The sequence below is a fragment of the Ambystoma mexicanum genome, chromosome 14 (genome assembly GCF_040938575.1).
Source record: "Ambystoma mexicanum isolate Mex_15411 chromosome 14, UKY_AmexF1_1, whole genome shotgun sequence".
NCBI classification, from domain to species: Eukaryota; Metazoa; Chordata; class Amphibia; order Caudata; family Ambystomatidae; genus Ambystoma; species Ambystoma mexicanum.
In genome coordinates, this window is record NC_090940.1 from 318,930,317 (window position 1) to 318,955,930 (window position 25,614).

At 47.3% G+C, this 25,614-nt stretch overlaps 1 protein-coding gene across 1 annotated transcript in view; it reads right to left on the minus strand.

Annotated features, from left to right (window-relative positions):
• Positions 1-950: 950 nt before the first annotated feature.
• Positions 951-25,614, minus strand: part of CALM1 (calmodulin 1) — a 56,288-nt gene continuing 31,624 nt past the window's right edge. Inside the window, exons 4-6 of the mRNA XM_069637453.1 lie at positions 8,115-8,221; positions 7,125-7,260; positions 951-4,738 (exon numbers count right to left, since the gene is read on the minus strand). Coding sequence (XP_069493554.1) covers positions 4,710-4,738; positions 7,125-7,260; positions 8,115-8,221 — 272 coding nt within the window. The 3' untranslated portion in view covers positions 951-4,709. The remainder of the gene's footprint in view (positions 4,739-7,124; positions 7,261-8,114; positions 8,222-25,614) is intronic.

Here is a 25,614-nt window from a genome sequence, read left to right on the forward strand (position 1 = left end):
AGGAACTCTAGTATTTGGATCATTACGCATAGTAGAAGGATGTGGATTTACGGAACAGTAATTTGGCTTGGTTTAGGCCCCCTTAAACACGCTAAGAAATCACTATTGTACCGCCCCAACATCCAATCGAACAAGCAGCGCAACAATGGTTAATACCTCTTCTAGTGGTATGTCTCACACCATAGCAGCCAATTGCACTCCTACCCTCTGAAAGGTCAGCAGGGATTGGAACCTCCATATCAACTTCAGCTCCGAATACCCCTTTTCATAACATACCAGCTTCTATTAGAAGACTTCTTTGCAGCTGTCCACCCCACCCCCCTATCCTCCCCATCCCCAATTTACCATTGGCTGAAGGGAACGACTGACATTCGATGCATGGGAATACAATATACAGCCATGCTCAGTCTGTTCTGGGTTACTGGTGCAAGGACAGGCTCATGTCCAACAGATCGAGCCAGTCAGTTTGATGCTGGACCAGGTCATGGGACGGTGATACTATGGAGACACAAAAGGACTTTCCCAGAAGTAATCTCCACTCCGTTGGCTGTGTCACATTGGTTTGGCATATTTTGCCAGGAACAGACACCCAAGTTTCAGACTAGGGTTACTGCACTTGTAAACGTGTGACCACGTGCTAAAGTCCTAAGAGGGTTATGCAAACGAAAAGGGTGCAGAAATGTCTGGATGGACTGACAGGATTTCTGCGCTTCTGGACTTATGAATAAATCAAGTTTGGCATCAGAATAAAAAATAAAAATGTTTTAAAAGTCCCATTTCTTGCAGTTACATTGCCCTTCACAAATGACCCTGCTCCAAAAAAAAAAAAAGAAACTATTTTACCCCCAGCCCCCCCACTTAAACGCCAAAAGAAATTGTACATCTCGTGATACAAAATCAATGCTCCAAAGGCCCAATTTAGATGGGTTTGCAAAACAAAATAACACGAAGGAGTTTGAATGTTTTATTCTCACATCTTACAGAAGGTTCACAGTTTGGTTACATACAGTTCTATTCCCCAATGCCTTGGACCATGCAAACCATACATAGTATCAACCCCTCACCAGCTGATCTTTCCAAAGCAATCTGGGATAGCCCATTATTCAAACTTTAATCCACCCAAGTAGATCAAGCCCTCCGGCAGCAAACAAATTTAACCTGTCCTGTCACCAGCTAGACTTCTGCCCATCCATTGGTTTGTACTGTTTAACTGACAGAAGGGGCACTATTACACTATGTAAAGTCAATACCCGAGCCATCCTCCGATGGATGAAAGGTTGAGAGTTTACACGCTGCAAAAAGTTGTAAAAAAATTCATTGACATACTTTGACAGAACATGAACATCCTTAAATTTTAGGGAGGGGCAGCACTAAAGCACAAGTGTGTTGAGGGAAATTGTCAAACTGACAATATGCCTCGACTACCATTTGTAAACCAAGTACTGCCATAAAAAAACTGCAGTGTGCAATATTTAATGCATTGTTTGCCAGTGTTCAAGTTTAATCCAATTGAATAGGCAGAATGATGGAGGCCTGGTAACCGCTCTGGTCCAATGGGCAGATCAGCATCCCTTCTGGCTTAAATAAAAAAAAAAGTCCCAAACCGTAAAACAAAAACAGCCCCCAAATGTTTCAAAACAGCTTTCCAGTGAAACTTGTTTTAACAGGTTTTTAGCCTTACTAGGGTAGGTTTAAACACAGTCTGTTGGGTTGCCAAATCTTTTATAAGTCACTCACGGTTGCGTGTGCCAAGGGCACTTTCCCAGTGGTTGAAGGCACTTGGCTACGCCTCATGCCTCAACACACCCAGGGCATGCGATCGTGAAAGCCACCGCCTTACCCTGTTGTGTATTTATTGCTTTTTCTTTTTACAGGATATACATTACATTTGACATAGTAAGGATGCATCCATTTGTACAGCTGTACATCCTTTCTTTCCATTTCATCAAGCCCCACCTACCTTGGCCATACTGCAAGATGCAATATATTAAACGGGTACACTCATTGGACTTTAACGCTTATAATAATTAAAAAGCTGATTTGACCATGGAATGTTTTGAAATGTATTCAAGTAAATGTCGGGAGATAAGCTCAGCTAAAATGTAATTAGCAAACTTTCCATAAATATTCTCAAATGGCTTTTGGACCGGAAAGTAGATGGGGCCGGATGGGACAATGGCTATGCATGTGCAGATGGCAAGTACAGGTTTGTAAATATGTACATCATTTCTATGCAACATAAGTAACTTCATTAAATCCAACATATGTATAGCCTTGCAAGTACATTTATTGGAAATATTCCACAAATGTCAATATGGGTCATTTCAAATGTCATGCCCAGCGCCTCTAAAACCGCTCTAAATAGTAATTTTCAAAAACATTTAGCTATACGGATATCTGAAGGAATCGTGTAAAGAAACTTTCTTCTTAGAGGCAGGCACACAAATTGTACAAAAACACAAGTCTTAATTTAATAGAGACTGCATATATATATACACACATACAAGCATGCAAGCCATGTTGCTAGTATTTACAAGAGTAGATTTTAAAAAATTCATTAGGCAAGCTGAACATCGAAGTAGTCTTTCCAAAGTGCAGCCCGAGTGTAAGCCAACAAAAAGGAAAATCTTGTTTTATTACACCAATGATGGAATTCTGATATTGCAAATAACTGTTTTCAATGGACAGCCCTTTTCTGCGAAGAAAAGCAACTACACAGGAGTATTGCCAGTAAGGACAATTCTGTATTCATCCAAGGAGTAACTATTTCCCACATGTATGAACCTTGTATAACAAAACGAAAAATCGCAGAAAGCTGAACGTTCTCCAAAATGCAAGTAACTGAGCTCCCTTAAGGATAAAGCTGCTTGAAACCAAGGTAATGCAATACAGACTTCCAAATGAGGTTTAACCTCCATCCCCTCTCTGCCAGTCTGCTTCCTATGTCCCTTTAATCATGCAAGTTTAAGATTCCACGACTTCTGGTGTGCCCTGCCTTTCCAGGCACTAGAAATGAGACCCTTTTCAAGTCAGACAGTATCTGTCTATTCTGCCACATGGGGTGGCGGTCATAAATTATGGAACGGCCCTCCCTTAAATTACACCAGGACAGGGAAGCATCACCACATAGCTTTGCACGCCATTCACAAGGTGCCCCATTCTCTATTGCTTGGTAAGTCACAGTTGCCAAACGTTAGTCAAGGCCCATCAGGCATAACGCCAGCTAAGATGGTAGCCAATATGTTGGTGGCGTCAGTTAACTTTACAAACCAAACTTTACTGAAATGGAAACTGTCCAATTAAGTTAGTATTAGCCAAACAGCAGTTTGAAATGCTGGCAAATTACTCGATCGGCCCTCCCTTGCATTGCAAGATCCCTCCGTCCCAAGCCACGTACTTCCCTTCGAAATACCCAAGTTTTAACCTGAACCGACTACACTGGTTTTAAAACTTAACGGAAGGTGGTTGGCCATCCAATTTAAGTGGCTTGGTGAAGGTTAGGGTAAACTGTAATGGTACTTTGCATAAGGGATAAACGCAGATACGGGCCATAAACCAAACCTAAATATTAAATTAGCCACTGCTAGCACATTTTTTACTCGCATAGATGAATGTGGAGTAAGTTATTCCATGTCAATTGAATGCAAAAGGGTAAGTAGCATCTGAAATAACCCGCTCAATGCTAGTTAACCAATTGGGGGCAGGTTATCCTTTGCCAAAAGGACAGATGCAAATTAATTCGTAAACTGTTGAAAAGGCCTGGGGCGTGCACATCACCCCTGATCTATAACCTACTGCAAGCCAGTCCTTTGGTTTTAAGAGTGAGCCCACTACTCCAGTGTACTACCAAACTGAAGGCATACATATTACCAATCTTAAAATAACTCATTTTTTAGTACAACATTTTTAAGTTAATGGTCTTTTATTGGAAAAAAAGACTAGCATTTACAACTTGGAATGGTCATAAATCGTTATTTCTTAACAGCCATGTTGATCGTTGTGCTGATCGTTGTGCTGAAGTCCTATATAGGCATATGGTAGTACTCTGCCTGCTCCAACTCATTAGAGAAGACAGAGTCCAAAGACGCTCCCCTTGATGACAGTTGCTTTTAAAACTTCTAAACAGCCTGGCACCCATTTTACTTAGTGCAATGCAGACAATGTTAAACCAATAAACAGACATGCCATTGGGATACTTGGAGCACACTTAAGTACAGAATAACCATTCATTCAACCTTTAGGAACTAAAAATATGTATCCTTCAACCTTTTATCTGCATACCATCCTGAGGTACAAACCAATTTGATAAGTAAGCCAGCTATGACAATATCTACTACAGTTCAAATAGAATCCACTCTGGAATTAAGTGGTCTATTTTTGTACGGTGATCTTACTGTGTGTAATTGTCAAGCTGCATGCAAAACTGGCCAGCCCAAACAGTAGTTAGAAAATTGAACTTGAGTCCACAAAGTGCTTCCTTATAGATTAAGGTCGAACAAGCATTTAGACTGTAAAACTGATGTTAACTTGATCTTTTGGGAACAGGACCACCAACCATTACATGCAGATTTGTGTGTGGACAGTAGGCATTTCTCGACATTCAGTTTTGCTATACAGAAACAGAATGAGTAATGAACATTTTTGCAAGAGGTAAGTAAAAGATTCAATTTGATTCTTCTAGAGGGGAAAGTTGTCCAAGGGAGGATTCTTCACTTTGCAGTCATCATCTGTACGAATTCTAAGGAGAGAAAAAAAACGACTTAAATCTTCACATATCCTTGAAATCAAAAACATTTTAAACTAGATAATAGATCTGCTGATGGATGAGTCACCATGGCATGCAATGTCCACGTTTCATAATTTGCCCCTGCATCTCAATGTGAATACTCGATTTTTTCATTCTACTAGCTTGAATTGAAGAAAGCTACTAGCTTGAATTGAAGAAAGCTACTAGCTTGAATTGAAGAAAGCTACTAGCTTGAATTGAAGAAAGCTACTAGCTTGAATAATTGAAGGCAGCTTTTTTTCAGTCAGCTCCAAGCTCTTGTTGGCAAGGTCACCAGGTGGCAGACGAGGCATGTCGAGGCAAAAATCACACATGATCAAGAAACCCAAAGAAACCCAAACAGCAAAGGGAGATATTAATCGAATCCATTACTGTTAATACAATCATAGAATGTTTTTATCACATTTCACTGAAAATAGAAGCTGGGAGTGATCCCCTTATGTCCATAAAACCCAACCCAGCCCACATCTATATTTTCAGCCAAAAAAAAAAATTCAATCACATTGTATTCGCAGTAATACTTTTATAATGTGATCTACCAATACCATGAATTCGTGTTTCAGCTGCCTTATTTATACGGCCCTTGTACACAAGTGTTTCTAGAAGCCACAAGGGAGGGAAGACAAATGGTCCTACTAGGCTTCATGTCATTCGGATCGTGCCAGGGTGACAAAAAGTGCATGGGCACAGGGAGGGGGCCTGTGAAGTGTACGATAGGCAGGAGACAATGCAAAGAAAGCTGGTGGAGGAGGGGCAGGGAGGCACGAGAGGAGGGGCAGGGAGTGATCTACCCCACCACTGTCTAGAGAAGCGTCTGACCTTTAGAGATTGATGTAGCAGAGCTAAGGGCTTGAGAAGGAATCTAGGCATAGAGCGTCTGATGTAGTGCAGGCCCCAGAAAGCCTTGTGGATGATGCAGAGGGTCTTTAACTAGATCCCTCTGGGCTTGAGGCCAAGGATAAGTCTTGCAGTCCTATTCTGAATTGCAGAGAGGAGTCAGGTAGATTGACAAAGGCTGTTGCAGTAGTCCATCCTGGGAGAGAACCAGGACCCTAGAGAGCTGGAGGGGGTCAGGAGCATACCTCAGTTGCAGCTGGAAGTGGGCCTATTGGCAAGGTCCGCGAGAACAGAAGGAGTGTGGTCAAAGACAACACAAAGGTTTTTTGACTTACAAGTAGGCGAGGGCCCAAGAAGGGCAGCCAGAGTGAGAGGGAAAGTGTGAGCAGGATTCCCAATGAGAAGGATCTCCATCTTAATGGCATCAAGGCAGAGTTTGTTAGATAAACCAATTGCGGATACAGTCGGGAATGAGAGAGATATTAGGCGGCTCAGGTAAGTCTTAAAGAGCAGAGAGTCATCTGCATAACACTGAAAGTTAGAAGATAAGGCAGAGATCAACTGGGCTAAAGGGGCCAGACAGACATGGAAGATCCAGAGTGGGAGGATACAAGCTCTGGGGGACACCAGAGAAAACTATAGTTACACAAAAACGTACTTGGTGTAACATGCTATGCCTTATACCAGGCCATCCATGATCATGGTTTTATAGAGTGCTTAATGCTGCATTGTTCCGGTTTAGTGCAGCCCAAAGGAGTCCAATTAGATTGTGTAAACCTCACTTATTCCACAAGGGCTTGCACTGGTTTTTAGAATCTGGAGAAAGCACGCCAACTCTCAGGAACCAGTCATTAAAATACATACTTTAAGCATGGAATATGGCTCAGGCTTCAAAACACAGCCCCTCATACAATACATGGGTTGTAGAACACTAAAAGAATATCATAGTAACATGGTTCTCCAACACCAAAAGCTGGGTAGAGGGGAACCGTAGTCTAGAGATCTACTGCAGCTAGGGCTCTTCAGTACTTTTCATACTGTCATTCAGCAAAATAACAGCTTCACTAGTGGCCTATTCACAAGTCATGGGCCTCAGTGAGAGTGGCACTTAAGCCTCACCATTAGTGGTCACCATAGGCGTTTACCCACAAGACTTTGTAAACTAGAGCCAATATACTCATCAGGGAGATAGTAAGAATTCAGCCATTTTGCCTGAGCTAAAGATTTTCAATGTAGCCCTTTCATTAGGCCAGAACAATCTCTGCACTTAATAAAGTGCCCAACTGGAAGTATGGAAAAAAATAAGCTCGGCCACCCATTAGCACTTCCTACACCCAGAGAGCAGAGCATTGAGGCCACAAGCTAACTGGGGCAGTGAGTTGGGTAGTGGACTAGGGGGCAAGGATTCTGCTAATCCGACAATCTACCTACATTACAGAAAATAAGACAGTAAATCTGAGAGGGGGGGGGCGCGCGACAGAGCAGGGAGAAAAACACCAACCTTCATAATTGACCTGACCATCACCATCAATATCTGCTTCTCTGATCATTTCGTCTACTTCTTCATCTGTTAGTTTTTCTCCTAAATTTGTCATTACATGGCGGAGCTCTGCTGCACTGATGTAACCATTGCCATCCTGAAAATTAAAATAAATTAAGTTACTCAATACATACATCTTTAATTTTAGAGATGTTATTGAAAACGACAATGTCTAAAAATTTACTGCTAGAAGGCAGCATACTAGAGCTAGTACGTTTCAGCTACACAACCACACATTTAATAGGTTTTAGAAACTAGTGGTAGAAGACATGAAATTTGTTATTTCAGACCCACGAATCCAGTTTACCAGTTACAGCAAGGGTTGTACTGTAGCGACCAGTTCACAACGTATTGTTAACAGAAAGGATTTCAAGTCCCAACCAAATACCATAATTCCCCACAGGTTTAAAAGCAAGTAAAGCGATTCTGCAAATTAGGATGCAGCAAACAATTATTTTACAAATTATGTATGGCGACTCACTGAAATATGCCCCATTTCAGTCTAGGAACTGGAGCACCCCAGTGTCATACCTTTGGAGCCATTGAAAGGCTACACGGCTTGTGCAAAAATGTATGTTTGAATGCTAGGCAGTTTCAGCTAGGACCAGCGCAATCTGTGCTTTGCAATGGTTTCTTTAGGCCTGCACTTTGTTACCCGTTTGAGATGAAGATCGTTACTATCTTAGCAATGGCATCTAACAGCAGGATTAATGACTCCCCCCCCCCCCCCCACCGGGTCGTCACTCTAACTCAGATCGGATATATATCTTCAAGAGCAAGTGTCCCAGGAATGCCATGGTAGCACCAGTTTAGTTGCTACATCCATAGCAAGTTAGCACATTATCAGTGACTGCAGCTTCAGCTGCGAGTATATAAGGAAATGCGCTTACATTCAAATATCCGTTCTATTGTGTGAAAATCAGAACTTCAGATACTAATGCTCGAAATTACCTTGTCAAAAACTCGGAACGCTTCACGGATCTCTTCTTCACTATCTGTGTCTTTCATTTTTCTTGCCATCATTGTCAAGAATTCAGGAAAGTCAATGGTGCCATTGCCTGAACAGAAAGGTTAATTGGACAAGGTTAATACATGGACATGCAACATGGAATGGAGTAGGCTATTTATGGGCATTTTGATCAAGTTACATGACCTGGGACAACAGAAGCTCAGAGCATTAAACCAATTTTAGCAAACAAAAGAGAAAAGGCAACAAGCGTTTCTGCGTTTCAACGACATTCATTGTCTCCAGTACACACTTCATACAGTTATGCTGCAAAAGAAATGTCCAAACCAGTGAATTCACACTGGAGATACTTGACAGATGGCCAAGATTGGAAGAAAATGTAAATGGAATAGCAAACCTATTGTTCGCCCGTTTGAACACGCGAGTTATTTTCAGCCCCAAGATACTGCATCAGCCCAAATTAAGCACACATGTGCAGAAATAGGGGAAAAATAACGCCCAGTGTTCATTTGACAGGGCCCGAAGGTGCATGCCCTTTTTAGACTGGCACTTAGTGTAGTCAGCATTTGGCAGATTGAAAAATGTACATTTTAAAGATTAAACTGCATTTATTTTATCTCTTGTGCATTTGTTAAGCGCTTATACAAAGCGCCTACATGGCAACAGGGAGAGCACATGGGATCGAAACAAATAGGGGAGAGAAAAAAGGCGAACCTACTATGCCTTGTGAGTGTTCACCAAGGGCAAGTGTAGGGAGAAGAGAAGTGGGGTAGGTGCTGGAGTGTCCAAGCTCGTGGGTGAGCAGCAGATGTAAGTGCCTAGTGTGCAAGTGCTATGCTGCGGGGAGCCAAATGCGAGCCTACAGGATAAGGCTAGTGCTGTGAGTAGCAGTCAATTGGGTGTGGAAAGCCAGGACACCAAGGACACAAGGGCTTTGGTCACCAATCACAGTGACTGATATTAGCAGGAGGAAGGTAACGAGGTGAATAGGAAAGTCTGTTCCACAAGAGGGAGCCAGCTGAAGAAAAAGGACCAGCTTCCGGCCCTGTGTTAAAACGCGTTACACACAGAGTTGGTGCCAGAGGAACGTAGAGGCCGGGGGTGGGGGGGGGGTAGTTATTTAGTGAGAAAGTTGCAGATAGCTTAGCATGCCAGGCCCCAGACAGCCTTGTGGATGATGCACTGGGATTTGAATTTAATCCGGACATGAGCCAATGAAGAGAGGGCAGTAGCAAGGTGGTCCCTGGAATTGAGGACAAGGATAGGTCTCTGCCTTATTCTGGATTAACTGATGGTTCGTAGAGTGGAAGAATAGATTCAGGAGAAGACTATTGCAATAATCAAGCCTAGAGAGAACCAGGGCTCAGGCGACATTGAGCTTCTGGGGAAATGTGAGAATTCCTTTGAGAAGAGTTGAAAGTGGGACTTCTTGGCAATGTCCCAAGTGAGGAATGAAGGAGGAGTCGAAGGGGACTGAGGTTTCTGGCTTCAGATGAAGGATAAAAAAAGGGAGAGCCCATAGAGGATGGCCAGAGTGAATGGAAGAGCAGGGGTTCTAATAGGAAAAATCTCAGCTGGAAGAGGCAAAGTCATTGGAAATGCACCAGGACTGGATGGCAGACAGTGCAGGATGGGATGATGGAAGGTGCAAGCGGGTCAGCAGAAAGTTTGAAAGAGCTGAGTGTCATCTGCGTAACATTGGACGTTGGGTAAGGAGGAAATGAGTGCCAGCTGAGCAAGGTAGGAGCCCTGGGGGACACCAGAGGTGGAGAAGGAGTGAGAAGATGCCCAGAATGACATGGAACAAACAGTTAGGAAGGTGGTCAGTCCTGTGCCTGCCCCGAGAGCCCCAGGGTATCATGGAGTAAGGATGGAATAGTGGACTGTCAAATGTAGAGGAGACAAGTAGAATGAGGACAGCTGGAGAGTTAGCAGGAGCAGTACCGTTTCCATGCCCCTGGATGCTCAGAATCAGATTGTTAAGTTCAGTGTGTGATGCGAGTTGGGGGAAGGGCCAGCTTCGCCAGCAGTTTCCCGGAGAAGGGGTGCTAGAAATAGGGCAGTAGTTGGCTGGGTAGGAAGGGACTGCTGAACGTTTTATTCAGGAGGGGCGCACAAGCGAGCATGAGGGAGGAGAACCAGTAGTAAAGAGATCAGAAATGAGCAAGTGCAGGGAGGGGGCAAGAGAGCCAATATTGTCCTTGATGGTTCTGGAGGAACAAGGAAACTTGGATGAGACCTTCATGGAGCAGACAACTCTGGTCACTATCAGTGATGACATGACAGCAAGTTCATGGACTCTCGGGGAAGGGTTAGCTAGGTCCCTGGAGATTTTGAAGAGTTCAGCAGAGTTGTTGGATGCATCAGATATCCATGCCTGGATGTGGACCCTTCTCTTGGTACGGATAGGGAGTGTGTAATGCCTTTGGATCAGGCGGCAGGCCAGTTTGTCAGAGGGTGAGCCGGAGGTTTGCTACTTCATTTCAGGGCGGCAAGTTCAGAGTCATACCAGAGGCAGGTTTCAGGCGAATCCTCGACTGGGGCAAGAAGGTCTACAGTAATTAAAAATGTTGGAATGTAAAGTTGGAAACTGATGGCATGGCGCAGAAGCAAAATGTAGATTTAATGCAAGACAATGGGGCAGGGCTCATGTGGAAAGCAAATGCAGTAATTTAAAAAAGGCAAAAACGAACTTCTAGCCCAGAGACCGTCACCCATTCAATCACAAAAACATTTCTGGGGATATTTGTAAGGCCATAAGACAAAAAGGTGGATTGGGGCACAAAAAAAAAAGCCTGTTGTGTAAAACTCAAGGGAACCAGAAAGCCAGTCACTACAGCAGATGGGGGTTGTTAGCAAGTGAGGTGGAGAGGGAAGGACGAGAAGGGTCTTGATGAGCATCTGGAACTTCAGGACATCCGGCTCAAGTCTGATGGGCAGGGAGACCATGCCAGAGGGTGATCTACACCCCCCTCCCCCCATTACTTAGAGAAGCATCTGATCTTCAGAGAGTTGGAGCTAGAAGACGGAAGGGCTCTAGCAGGGAGATGTAGCTAGGTCCCAGGCCCCAGAAAGCCTTGTGGATGATGCAAAGGGTCTTAAACTTGATCCTAGCAGCAAATGGGAGTTTAGGGATGAGAGATGCAGTCCCTGTGCTTGAGGCCAAGGATAAGTCTTGCAGTCCCCTACTGTGGATTAGTTGAAGGGAGCAAAGGGAGGATTAAAGTTAGAGGCTGTTGCAGTAGCCCAGCCTAGTTTCTGGCGGGGGAGGGGGGGTGAGAATGCCGCCGAGGTGGTGCAGCCGATAGAAGCCATGGCAAAGTCCATGATGAGAGAAAGGGAGAGGAGTCAAAGAGGACACCAAGGTTTTTTGGCTCACAAGCGGGTAAGGGAGGGGACCCATAGAAGGCAGCCAGAGGGTAGGTGGGAAAGAGGGTGCTGGGGTCCCACTGCGTAGGAACAGATTTATTTATATTCTTCAAAGCGCTACACGCCCATGGGCCTCAGAGCACCAATAAAACGAGGACAGGTAGGTCAGAATGAACAAGACGAGCAAAGTAAGAGTAATATTTAATCAGCAGAGTCATTGGCAGCACACCAGGGCTGAAACAGTCAGACACTAAGGGATGAGAGAGGAAGAGGCAGTAGAGGGAAGCTTGGAGAGCTGCGTGTCATGAGATGATCATGTGGGCCAGAAGGTTGAAGAGCCACAGCAAGAGAATAGAGCCTTGAGGGACGCTGCAGGTGGATAGAGCGGAAGGAGGTCAACCAGTCCAGTGCCAGGCCAAGGAGCAATGTACACCCTCATTACGTTTGCCAGACTCATTCTGTCCCTTTGTAGTTTACCAGAGCCAAGATGGATTGCATCTTAGGCCTGGGACAAAGCTTTATGTTGGGGGTGGGAGGGCCACTGAGTAAACTAAAGTGAACAGCAATGGACTTGGGACAGTTTGACATGCAACATGTTGTTGCAAGGGGTGGAGTTACAGTCCCCTCTACCCAAGGAGATAAGGAACCCGGTTCAGGTCATTAGCCCTGTAATAACGTACAACGGTTTTATTGGAGACTATGGCAACAGAAAAAAACAAGAGTCACGAGGAACTGAAATGTGATCTTTGAGCTAATAGTATGCAAATACACTTGGGAACTGAGACACAGACGGTTCAGAAGTACAAAAAGAGCACAATATGCAGACAGGACGCCAATTAAAATTCGACCATGGGAATTGAAGTTATATTTTGAAATGTTGCAGCTTCCCAGAATAAATTAGATAGAAGATAGAGCCAGGTATGGTAGTTTATGGAATCAAATACCGACCGGCATGTAAAACATTACATTCATTCGGTTTGTAGAAATTGCAGATCACGCTAGTAACTACCTGCCAACACCAGACAGTTTAGTGCAATCGGCATAATCAAGCCAATTTAGAAATATATAGTTTGTGACCCTTAATTGTGAAGTGGCATGTTGAAAATGAAAAACTTCATTTGAGTTTGTCAGAAATGTCATTTCAGATGGGTGGAGCGAGACCCAATGGCTAATCATTGGGACGAGGCAAGGACGGGTTGGGAGCCAACAATTGTCCAATCAGAATAATGAGGCAATACACCCCTGTTTTGCGGGGGTTGCTAGGAGGTTTTCAAACTGGACGCATAATGGAAAAAGTTTCAGACAAGTAGAGAGCATAGAGGAGAAAGATGAAACTAAAATCTGGAAGAAGAAAAAACAGAAGGGCTGAGCCTGAAGTGTCCTCCACGAAACAAGACTTGGAGGCATACAGGATTGCTGCTTGAAGGTCATCCAGGACAGACCAGAAGCAGTCGAACCAGGTTCACATGACCCATGGTGACCACCTGATGCAACTATGCAGAGCCCAGAGAGATGGAGTACATTATTCCAACCGAACAAACCATTGGTGGGGGTCTATTTCAAGTAATACCATCTCCTATATAGACATAAATGGGGTGGGCATGTAGCTGCTAGTGTAGGACCCAAGGAGAGCCCAGTAGGGTGGGCAGGTGGCAAACTGCATATGCCATCAGGTTCAGAAAATTAAACCCATGATCCGGTTCCCGCATTAACCAAAAGCACTCGGCACAACTATATAACCCTGTCCAACAAATAACAGGAATAAAAAGGCAAGCGTGCGTCAATAGATTAGCTTTTACCCAAGCAAGAGGGGTCAGAAAGGATAGCAGTTTAGGAGGATAGAAGTGAGCACAACAGAAATAGAACTGAGCATGTAGGGGCGAACACGTAATAAAGTACTGAATAGAAAGCAAACAAAAAAAAAGTAATGGGTAACAAGACACAAGTCAGACAGGGAATGAAAAACAGCAATAGGAACGGACAAGCCTGGGAGTGAAGCAGGTAAAGGGTCTAGGCACAGACATGAATAAACGTTAGATGGGGAAAAAATAAATGTAGGATTCATAACCAGGACAATTTTACAGAAGTGCAACAGACCCATGGGAATAGTGAAAAAGGGCTTAGATTACAGCCCCAAAAGGAGGGCTAGCTCCCAGAGCTCCACAGCAGACAATCTGACAGAAGCATGAAGCAGTGATTTTGCAAGCATATTCCGCCAAATCATAACCTAGTGAGACGAACGAATAACACCAAGAATAAGATTCCAAGAATAAAAGATTACATGGTTGTGATACTAACTTGGCAACCAATGATTTAAAAACACGTCATATTTTTCCAGTGGAAAAGGGATGCACGTTCCGGCAAGTCATACCACTCAGAAGGTCCAACAGCGAATACATCAATCATTACTGCAGAATTTCAAGCTTACTCATGGCCAATGTGTGCCATTCACACATGCTTTAGGTTATAACAGCAATTAATTAATCGCCAACAGTGGAATAGTTACTCACTGGCAGTACTTAACCACCCATCCTTCGCCTCCAGACCCATCGTCATTCGCATAGCAGCAACACCCACTGGCCAACCCTAAATATCCCATATTCATTGAAAGGGAACTGAAATGGCAAATTTAGGTCCCCCCCTCACCGGATGACTGGCTTACACTGTACCATTTATGGTGTGCGCTTGGGCTTACATTCCAATCTTTGCTCGTCAAGGCTAGCAACATCTGCAGCACACAGTTTTTGCCTGATGCTCCAGAACAGCCCACTTCCATTTCCTTGGCACTGTTCAGCAAAAACATTGCAGGTGTGTTTTACCATGGTGCCGAGAGCAGATCTAGTTCCATAGCCTGGTTACCGTTATTGGCAGTTGTGGACATAGACTAGATACACAGCCTGCTTGATCACCACAGTGGATCCTCAAATAAGGCAGACTAACCATGCAGAACTGCCACCAAGCACAAGAGTCAACAGGTGCAAATGGTCTCGCATTTGGGTGAAAGATTACCCCAATATATGTTCTGGTCCTCTGCCTACCAAATGGAATGTTCTTGCGACATAAGCAACTCCCCGAATATCAAAATAATGTGCGAGGAACAAAAAGGGTGCAACATGGTCCAACGGAAACCAAGCGCAAGGGAGTAGTTTCTTACCTGCAACTCCATTTCTTCAGCGTTGGTATCTTTCATGGATTCACATGCTGTGCATATTTCCCGTCAGGCTGGGAAACCTCGGTAACTTTAATATAGCGTTTTCCTATCAACTTTTGGGTGCTGCAGGTTACACTAATAGGAAGTCTATAATAACCCCACCCCCACGGCTTCCCTTCAGATTTTAACCACCAAAACAGGAAACCGAACCAAGGTTTGCCTGCAGGGGTGGCCGGTGGGTGCATGCGACTCCATGAAAGATACCAACTCTGGAGAAATGGAGTTACAGGTAAGAAACTACTCCTTCTCCAGCATTGGATATTTCATGGATTCACATGCTGCGAGCAGTATGTCAAATTGGAGATGCATGACAGGCAAACCCCATGCCCTAAGACATGACAATGATCCCAAAGCACATGTACCCACAGGCATGATAAAAAAATAAAAACCCTCAGAAGCTTACTACCTTACTGAAACAGGCAGAGGACTGCACATCCTCCACATGTTGCCGCCCCAGACAGTGCCTGGTGAAGGTATGCAGCACCGCGCAGGAAGCAGCCTGGAAAATGTCCACGATTGGTATACCAGACCATAGTGCCGACAATGCTGTGGACCCTGTAGAATGGGCCTTAGGGAGTGCCCCTCAAAGGCTTGCCAGCTTTTGCATGACAAAATGAAATGGTAGAGGAGACTTAACGGGAAAGTCCTTGCTTGAAAATAGATAGCCCCTTGTTGGCGGGACCAAATGCCACAAGCCGCTGCTTCGACCTCTGGAAACCCTGCGTACAGTTCAGATAAAACTTCAAAGCGCTCTTGACGTCCAGAGAATGTAGGGCTTTTTCTTCCAGCGTGGTCGCATTAGCAAAGAACACGGGTAAGGCAATGGAAGCCAGTTTGTGAAATGCTGACGGAACTTTAAGTGTGGATTAGTAGCCAGGAGAACCTTGTCCCTCAAGTGTCAGATACAGAGGGTCAAAGACCAGTGCCTGCAATTCTAACCAACATGATCGCAACCAGAAATGCGACTTTCCACTAGAGGAACTTCAAGGAAGCCGTCGACATGGGTTCTAACGGAGGTTTCATCAGAGCAGAGAACCACATTGAGGCTCCACACGGTGCAAACACTCTTCTCCAGGGAAATGTCTGAAACAGTCTTTCAGAAAATGTTTAACCAATCACTAAATAGGGAGTACCATGCGCCACCTTGTCAACCTGGAAATCGTCACCAAATGCACCTTGATAGACGATAACGTCATACCCCCTTGCGCAAGCTGTAACAAGTACAGGAGAATCTGGGCCGGAGAGACATCCAATGGCTGCACTTCTGGGTGCCCCTCATACCAGGCACAGAACCTTTTGACCACATACTGGTAGAAGGCACCCTTGCCACCTCCAGGATACGACTCCTGTGAGATAACTAGATTACCGAACTCTACGTGGTCAGGAGCCATGCAGCCAGGCTGAGAAAGCGCTGGATCGTGATGCCATACTCTGCATTCGTCCTCACCCCCTTCCCCCCCCCCACCCCTCTATTGACTGCGGATGAGCCACTCTGCTGGCAAACCCCAACACCGCTTGTTTACCTGTGTGGCAAAGATTGTTGCAACCTGCTTCAGCCACCACTTGTGCAGCTGACTGGTGTCTCTGCTGAGCGCGTCGTTAACACCTCTGGCAAATGGAAAGCTACAATATGTGGATCCCCCGAGCCAGGTACTAATGCCACACCTCCGGAGCCTCCTTCGACAGGATGCAGGCATGCCGCCCTGCTTCCTCAAATAGAACATTGTAGTGGTATTATCCCCATCAACACCCGCACCACTGCCCCTTGGATGCGAGGTAGAATCGACTTCAGAGCCCAGAGCCCCACGCTCAACTCCAGCATGTTGAAATGCAACCATGTCTTCTCCTGAGACCATAGTCCCCGCACCTGTGATTGAGGGGTTCAGCCCCCCCCCCCAAAACCACCTGGGAAGCATCTGCCACAATTGTAAACTGACACTTGGTTCCAGCAGAGGCATGCCCTGTACGAGATGGTCTGTGCAAGTCCACCACCGAAGGGCTTCCACCAGCTCCTGGGCAATGACCACAACCCTCAACTCTGCGACAATCTGTCTGCGAGGAATTCCTGCACTGGTCTCATGAACAGGCGGCAATTTGGAATGAGCGGAATACATGCCACCATGGCTCCCAACAGTGACATGTAACTTCAAACTGAGACCACCGTACTATGGCCCACTCACCTGATTTGGACCACGCTGGACAGTTGCACCCAATTGTCCTGGGTAAGAAACTGAGCCCTGAGAAACAAATTCCTGGACGGCATCAGATAGGATTTTTCGAAGTGGGCATCGAATCCTAGCCTTTGCAACAGGCCCATGGTCGCCATGAGAGACTACCAACATCTGCTCCGGGCTCCGGGGACAGACCCCTTACCAACCAATCATCCAGGTAGGGGTACACATGATGGCCCCCCCTTCGGAGGAAGGGCGCCATCAAAGCCAGGCACTTTGTGAACGTCCTGGGAGGCCAAACAGAAGGACACAGAATTGGTAAGTATCTTCCCCGACCACAAAATGCAGGAACTTGGTGTTTTTGCCTCATCGGGATGTGGAAGTAGGAGTCTTGCAGATCTAACGACCCCAGGAACTCTCCCGGTTGTACAGAGCGGATGACATCCGGAAGCGTGAGAATCTTGAACTTCAGACGCTGCAGATTCTTGTTTAGGTGCCCAAGATCTAGAATAAGCCTCCACATGCCATTGGGCTTTTTCTACGATGAAATACTGGGAGTACACCCCAAGTCCCTGTCCGAGACCGGAACTGGTTCAAATGAGTACTACCTCCTGCCGCAAGACTGGAAGGGAGTAGTTTCTTACCTGTAACTCCATTTCTCCAGCATTGGTATCTTTCATGGATTCACATGCTTAGAATATTCCCCGTCGTCAGACTGGGAACCCTCGGTACACATATATATAGTCATTTCCAATAGGAAAAACTTCTGCCCTATCCCCGTCTGCGTCCTCTACGGGGCCGCCCACGTACGCCCCGTTGGACGTGATGGTATATAAGCCCCGCCCCCGCGGGTCCCTTCAGATTTCGACCCCTCCAAGATAACGGGGGGAAAACTTGCTTACATACCAATCTTCCACATTGCAGTCCGGGGAGGCCGGAGGGCGCATGTGAATCCATGAAAGATACCAATGCTGGAGAAATGGAGTTACAGGTAAGAAACTACTCCCTTCTCCAGCATTGGATCTTTCATGGATTCACATGCTTAGAATAGATTGTAAAGCAGTAACATCAAGGAGGTGAGAGTGCAATGTAACTTACATTCGTAGAGACACCCCCAAACACTACCGTTTACACCATGTATGTAAGCAACAACTTATTATACTGATACGAAACGGATTTCCGCCATACAATGCTATGTCATATGACTCAGTATGCACCCCTTGCGCACATATCTACCCAACCACTTATGTTTAGGTCAATAAACTATGCACATTCATGTATACACTCTGAAAAACCAGCTGAGGCCAAATAATAATAGGCAGCATTCTTCTTGAAACTTTGGCTTACCTCATTGAAAAAGGTGGCGAAGCACTGCCCTTCCCATTTGTACCTCATCCGCGTGCTGCTTTTCCAGGCAGTAGTGGCGCGTAAACGTGTGCGGAACAGACCATGCCGCCGCCTGGCAGATGACCGTCAGCGGAATTCCTGCCCATAGAGCCACGGAGGAAGATGTCGATCTCGTGGAATGGGCTCTGGGACGATGTAGTAGAGGTCTCCCGGCCTTGGAATGACACAGGGTAATCGCCGAGGAGACCCAGCGAGCCAGACCTTGTTTGGAGATAGCCTTACCCCTAGCCGAGGGGCCGTAGGAGACGAATAGCTGTCTGGTGGCTCTGATATCTTGCAGGTAAAATTTTAGCGCCCTTTTGACGTCCAGAGTGTGAAGAGCCTTCTCCGCCGTCGACGAAGGAGATGCAAAGAAAGTAGGGAGTACCAGGGTCGAGTGCTTATGATAGACCGACGGTACTTTTGGGATGAATGAAGGGTTAGTTGATAAAATAACTTTGTCCTTAAAGAACCTCAGATATGGAGGGTCTATGACCAGTGCCTGTAGTTCCGACATTCTTCTAGCCGAAGTGATGGCAACTAGGAACGCGAGTTTCCAAGATAGAAATTGTAGAGATGAAGAGGACATTGGCTCAAAGGGAGGCTTCATTAAGGCAGCTAGAACCGTGTTCAGACTCCACGACGGTGGGAACCGTTTTTCCGGAGGGAAGGTTCTAAACAGACCCTTCATGAAATGCTTCACTAGCCTGTCACTGAATAGTGGAGGGGACTGTCTTCTTCTGGTAAATCTCGAAACAGCCGCCAGGTGTACTTTGATTGACGATGATGACAGTCCGCTCTCCGCAAGATGAAGAAGATACGGGAGGATTTGCTCCGGAGTTACTTCCAAAGGTTGTATATTTTGTTGTGTTTGACACCATATACAGAACCTTTTCCATTTGCTTACATATGATTTGTTAGTGGACGGGGCTCTGGCCGCCTGCAGAATCCTTCGGCAATCAGTCGAGACTTTTAGGTTCCCGAACTCCGAGAAGTCAGGAGCCATGCAGTTAAGTTCAGGCTGTCCGGATTGTGGTGCCACACGGTCCCCTCGTCCCTGGACAGGAGGTTCGGTACTTTCCTGAATGGTATCGGCTGATCCAGCGACAGATGAAGGAGGTCTGAGAACCATGGTTGCCTCGGCCAGCGCGGGGCCACTAGGATGACCCGGCAATTGTACCTGTGGATCCCCTGGATCGTCCTCCGTATGAGGGGAAATGGAGGGAAGGCGTAGAGGAACTTGCCTGTCCACGGAAACGAGAACGCTTCCCCCAGGGAGCCTGTTTGGGGCCATCTGCTCGCGAACTGAGCAGATTTTCGGTTTCTTTCCGTGGCGAAGAGATCGATCGACGGGGTCCCCCATCTTTCGAAGATTTCCCCGAGTTGAGTGGAGTCCAGCTCCCACTCGTGTATTTGTGACATAGTCCTGCTCAGGGAATCCGCCTGTAAGTTCTTCGCTCCCGGTAGGTGGTATGCCACTAGGGAGATGTGGTGTTTTAAAGCCCAATGCCAGATCTTTTGAGCTTCCTTCGAGAGGGTCCTGGATCTGGTGCCACCCTGTTTTATCAGGTAGAACATAGCTGTCGTATTGTCCGTGAGCACTCTTACTTTTGACCCCTTGATGTGTGGGAGGAAAGATTTCAGGGCCCATCTCACCGCCCTTAGCTCCAGGACGTTGATATGTAGGCGAGATTCGGTCGACGACCACCTGCCTTGGGTTTGGTGACGTGACATGTGTGCTCCCCAGCCCGACAGAGAGGCGTCTGTAATGATGGTGTTCTGAAATTCCGGCTCCTGCAGGGGGACCCCTCTGTCCAGGTTGCGCGCCACTTTCCACCATCGGATGGCTTTGATAACTCGTTCGTCGTCGACTATTATCTTGTCCGACCAGCGGCCTGTGGCCTGCTTCCATCTGTCTGATAGGAACTCCTGTAGAGGTCTCATGAACAACCGGCAGTTCGCGACTAGGTGGATGCACGATGCCATGGAGCCGAGGAGAGCCGCATATTTTCTTACTGACAACCTTCTCTGTAAACGAAGTTGGCTTGTCAGGTGTTTGATCTTCAACAACCTTTCCAGGGATGGTTTCACTAGTCCCGTGTGGGTGTCGAATTGAGCACCTAGGAACTTCAAGCTCTTCGAGGGCTTTAGTGAAGACTTTTCGTAGTTCACTGCAAATCCCAGACGCTGTAGCAGTCGCAAGGTGGTCAATAGGCTGTCATTGGTCGACGCTGGGGAGGATCCCCTCACGAGCCAGTCGTCGAGGTACGGGTAAACGTGATGCCCTTCCTTCCGCAGCCAGGCTGCTACGGGTGCTAGGCACTTTGTAAAGGTTCTTGGGGAGGACTTCAGGCCGAAAGGGAGCACAGTAAATTGGTAGTGTGTTTGGCCGACTAGGAACCTCAGGAACCTCCTGTGGTGAGTGCGCACCGGAATGTGAAAATACGCATCTTGGAGGTCCAGAGACGCCAGGAAATCGTTCTTTTGGACCGATCTGATTACCTCCTGTAGAGTAAGCATCTTGAACTTTTGACTCAGCAGGGTTTTGTTGAGGTCCCGTAGGTCGAGGATGGGGCGCCACTTCCCGTTTGGTTTCTTTACTATGAAGCAGCGTGAGTAAACCCCTAAGCCTCTCTGTGAAGCAGGGACTAACTCGATGGCGCCTTTTTTTAGCATGAGCGCAACCTCTCGACGCAAGACGCTTAGGTGTGGTTGAGACAGGCGTATCGGTGGACGTCTTGGAGGTCTGGATTTGAATCTTAGGGAATGTCCCAGTCTCACCGTGTCCAGAACCCACCGATCTGTCGTAATTGACTCCCATTCCTCGACGCAACTTGACACTCTCCCTCCTAGAACGTCATTGTTGATCTTTTTGTTTTCCCGTCGACGAGTAAGTGGGACGTCTCTTAGAGGCCTGGAAATTTCTGCGTCGGGTCGAGGACTGTGAGGCGCGTCTATAGCCTTGGGACGGATATGAAGACCTCCCGAATGCTCTATCCCTGGATCCCGCAAATCGTGCGTTTCCCGTAGCTCCTCTAAAGGGGCGAAAGGAACGAAAGGGCTTACCGCTTTGGAGAGAGCCCAGCGAGCGCGCCGTCTCAGAGTCCTCCTTCATTCCTTTCAAGGCCTCATCCACCTTTTCGCCAAACAGGTGGTCACCTTCGAAAGGCATGTCGACGACCTTATATTGCACCTCGGGTCTAAAGTTGGTGCACTTGAGCCAGGCCTGGCGTCGTAGAACCACTCCGTTGTTAATTTGTTTGAACCCCGAGTCTGCCAGGTCCACCGCTATATTGATAGCATGGTTCGAGGCTTCTTCTCCTTCACGAACCAGGGACATAGCTGATTTTCTGTGTTCTTCTGGGAGGTGGTCCAAAATGGGTGCCAGTCTGTGCCACATCTCCCTGTCATACCTGGCCATGATTGCCAGGGAGTTCGCTGCTTTCACTGTTGACGCTCCCACTGACAGGATCTTCTTACCGAAAGCGTCTTGGCGTCTAGCTTCGGAGTCCGGCGGGGTAGAGCACTTATGCTGGGCCTTTGCCTTTCTCGTCGCCGCCGCCGATACCACCGAGTCAGGCGTGGGTTGCGCAGAGAGGCATTTTGGCGTCGAATCTGGAACTTTAAATTTTTTCTCTACGCGGCCTTTGACCGCAGGTTCCGAGAATGGATGCCGCATGGTTTGGACGCCCTCTTTCCATACGTGGTCCAGTATCGGTATCGAAAAAACGGAACGCCTATTCTTGCCCATGTGGTCAAAGAGGAAGCAGTCCTTCTTTTCTTCTTGTTGGGTCAAACCGAACTCCTTGCAGGCCTTTTCCATCATGGAATGGAAGGCCCCTATGTCATCCGGTGGAGATGGGTGAATGGGACTTTTCGGAGGATCCACCTCCACATCCGAAACCCATGACGGGTCTCTCGACGGCGAGAGGGAGATATCAGAAGCTGACCCCTGTTCAGAGAGGGAGTCCGAGAGCTCACCTTCTTCCTGGACTGTTGGAGCAGTTGGGCCCACGACCGATCTAGTCGGGCGGTGTGAAGGTCCGGGCTCGTCGACGAGGGGAGTCGTCGGAACAGGTGGGAGCCTTTCGTCCAGGGACTTCAAGAGCGAGTGTAAGGAGGAAAGTACCTCCATGGAGAGAGTAGCCTGGGCGTTTGGAGGCTGGGTGAAAACTTGAGAGCAGGTTGCACCAGAAGGAAATCTGGGCCGTAGCCCCAGGTCTTCCGGGCTCACTATTCTGAAGCCGTCGTCTTCTTTGGAGGCGATCGAAACTGCCTGTTCTTGTAGCAGTGTGTCGGGTAGCCCCATGTCGAACGCTTCTGGCCTCCAGGCCTGGAACTCCGTCGACGAGGGAATCGTCGTCGACGATGAGCCCGTTTGAAAGGCGGGGGACTGTGACGGAGTGGGCACTTGGATCGTCGTCGACGGAGGGCCTGCAGGTGGCTTAGGCGGTCCCGCCCTCGCGGAGCTCTCCCTGCGTTTATCCGCCTCTCTACTCGTAGCTGATCTTTTCTGATCGCTCGAGGAGGATTTTGGCTTGTCCTTATCTTTCTTCGACGAAGAAGAAGAAGATGATTTCTTCGTCGATTCTTTCGATGAGGCCTTAGAGGAATGACTTCGAGGCACGTCCTTCTCCGTAGGTCGTGATTTTTTGGCCGGAGGTTCCGACGGATGTGAGCGTCGGGAGGCTTCTGATGTTTTCGCTGAGGCGATACTGCGCACCGATCCTACCTCCGACTGAGGGTACGCTCCAGCGCCGTCGTTCAGCCACGAGACCAGTCGCCGATTCCGGTCCTTCAGGGTTTTTTGGGAAAACCCCTTGCAGATATCACATTGGTCCGCCGAGTGGTGGGGGTGAAGGCAGTAGATGCAGTCAAGATGGCCATCCCCTTCATAAACCTTCTTTAGACCGCACGTGGCACACGGGCGGAAAAGAGGCTTACCCGACATTATTGCCAGACCAACTAACAAAACTCGTAGGAGTTAGAAGCGGACCAAACAGACAAACTCGCAGGAGTTAGAAACAATCGATAAGTATTTGAAGAAAATACACGAGGAGATCCCACTATCTTTGGAGACGGTTGAAATCTGAAGGGACCCGCGGGGGCGGGGCTTATATACCATCACGTCCAACGGGGCGTACGTGGGCGGCCCCGTAGAGGACGCAGACGGGGATAGGGCAGAAGTTTTTCCTATTGGAAATGACTATATATATGTGTACCGAGGGTTCCCAGTCTGACGACGGGGAATATTCTAAGCATGTGAATCCATGAAAGATCCAATGCTGGAGAAGATGCAGTTCCGCCACATAGGGGCGGAATGGGGACTGGACAATGCAAAACTCCACAAATGGCAGAGATGTACTGTATACAGCACCCTGAAGTGATATTACCACTCGTTGCTGTGGTTCGTCACTCTGTCCCCCCCCCCCCAGCAGATTGCCCATATGCATCATTTGAGACTAGCAGCTGAGGCGTGTGCACCCTTCTTACACTGCGCTTGAAAGCCTCTGTTCTTTTGAGCAGACTGGAACAAGCGCCTGGAGACAAATAGCTGATCGTCCCTAACCTGTCTCGGGAGGCAGGAAACTGGGCATTACCCGAGGCTCCACAAAAGGCCAGAAATGAATGAAAAGAACGACCACTCTGCAATGAACCTAAAGACTTCGCCGTCAGTGTCCTCTTTCATCCCCTTCAGGGCCTTGTCAATCTTTCTCCGCAGTGTTCACCCTCAAAGGGCATATCCACCACCTTAGGATGGACTTCTGGGCGAAAAACCACGCACCTCAGCCAAGCCTGTTGGAGTACAACAACATTGCTTAAAGTCTGACTGACTGCCAGGTCCACTGCAATGTTGATGCTGTGGTTGAGGCCTCCTCCCCCTCCCGAACCAGCAACATTGCCTCCTTACGGTGTTGCTGTGGGAGGAGAGTACCGGGGCCAGCCTGTCCCACATCTCCAAGTCATACCTGGCCATAACAGCCAAGGAATTTGCAGCCTTCACCATGGTAGCCCTCACAGTCAGAACCTTCTTCCCGGCTTCACTGTCCAGGGGCGTAACACATTTGTGTTAGCTTCTGGCCTTATGGCTGGCTGCCAAAACCACTCGGCCGTGGGCTGAGACATGAGACATTTGGGGGTCGTTTCAGGAGCCTTGAACTTTTCTACAAGCCCCTTCACCGCAGGCTCAGAAAAAGGGTGGATCATCATGCACAGACCCTGCTGCCACATGTGGTCCAGAATTGGCACTGAGAAAACCACCTTCCCATATGGTCAAAGAGAAAAACTAATTTTCCTTCTTCAGGAGCCAGGCCAAACTCCTGACACGCCTTCGCAATCAATGCATGGAAAGCCCCAACATCATCCAGTGGATACGGTTGAGCCGGGCTGCTAGGCTGTTCCACCTGAGGATCCATATCCAACGCATCGTCCCTCGGTGATGAAGACACTTGACAGGGTATCACTCTCCTGATCCGAATCTGGCAACACTTTTTCAGGATGACTTCTGGGACGGTCCAACCCAAAAGGCAATCACAACCGCACCAAAAGAGACTTCCTAGGGGCCTCACCAGGCACACAACCACTGGAGCCAACAGGCTTGGAGGCGGTGGAAGCCTTGCTTCTTTGCCCCAACGACTGGAGCATATTCAACACCTGCAAGGATAGCAGGGACTGTTGCATCACCAACGGGCAAAGGGGTGGAATAGCCCCCACCCAACGTAGACAGGCATGCACCTTGCAGACCTAGAGCACATGATTGAAGAAAAAAAAAAATCCTGTTCCTCCTCCAGAACCAAGGAAACAGAATACACAACCTGTTCCTGCTGCAGCAGGGCCACAGGAAGCACAGGCACAGTTGGAAACGGTTGAAATCTGAAGGGAAGCCGCGGGGCAGGGCTATTTATATCAGACATCCTATTGGTGTAGCTTGCAGCACGTTGAAAGGACACTAAAGTGTCAGTTTTCCGTAGGAAAACGCTATATTGAAGTTACCAAGGTATCCCAGCCTGACGACGGGAAATAATCACAGCATGTGGATCCGTGAATGATCCAATGCTGGATAATATCTGGGAAGGGGCTGAGACGGTCACTTAATGTGGCCTGCTTGAGAATACATAGTTAACCAGGCCTTCTACTGTTCAATCCACCGCAGAAGGGACTTAGGCTGCTCCACCACCAGAACATGGTTCCATTGCACAGGATTTCAAACATTTATACATTGTGTAACCAGAGCATGTTTGCACCCCCTTCATTTAAATATAATGCAACAGAAGTGGAGTGTTTCAAGAACAACTTTTACTTGGTAAGAAAAGCGAACATTAGATCCTGTATATAGGATAGCATGGG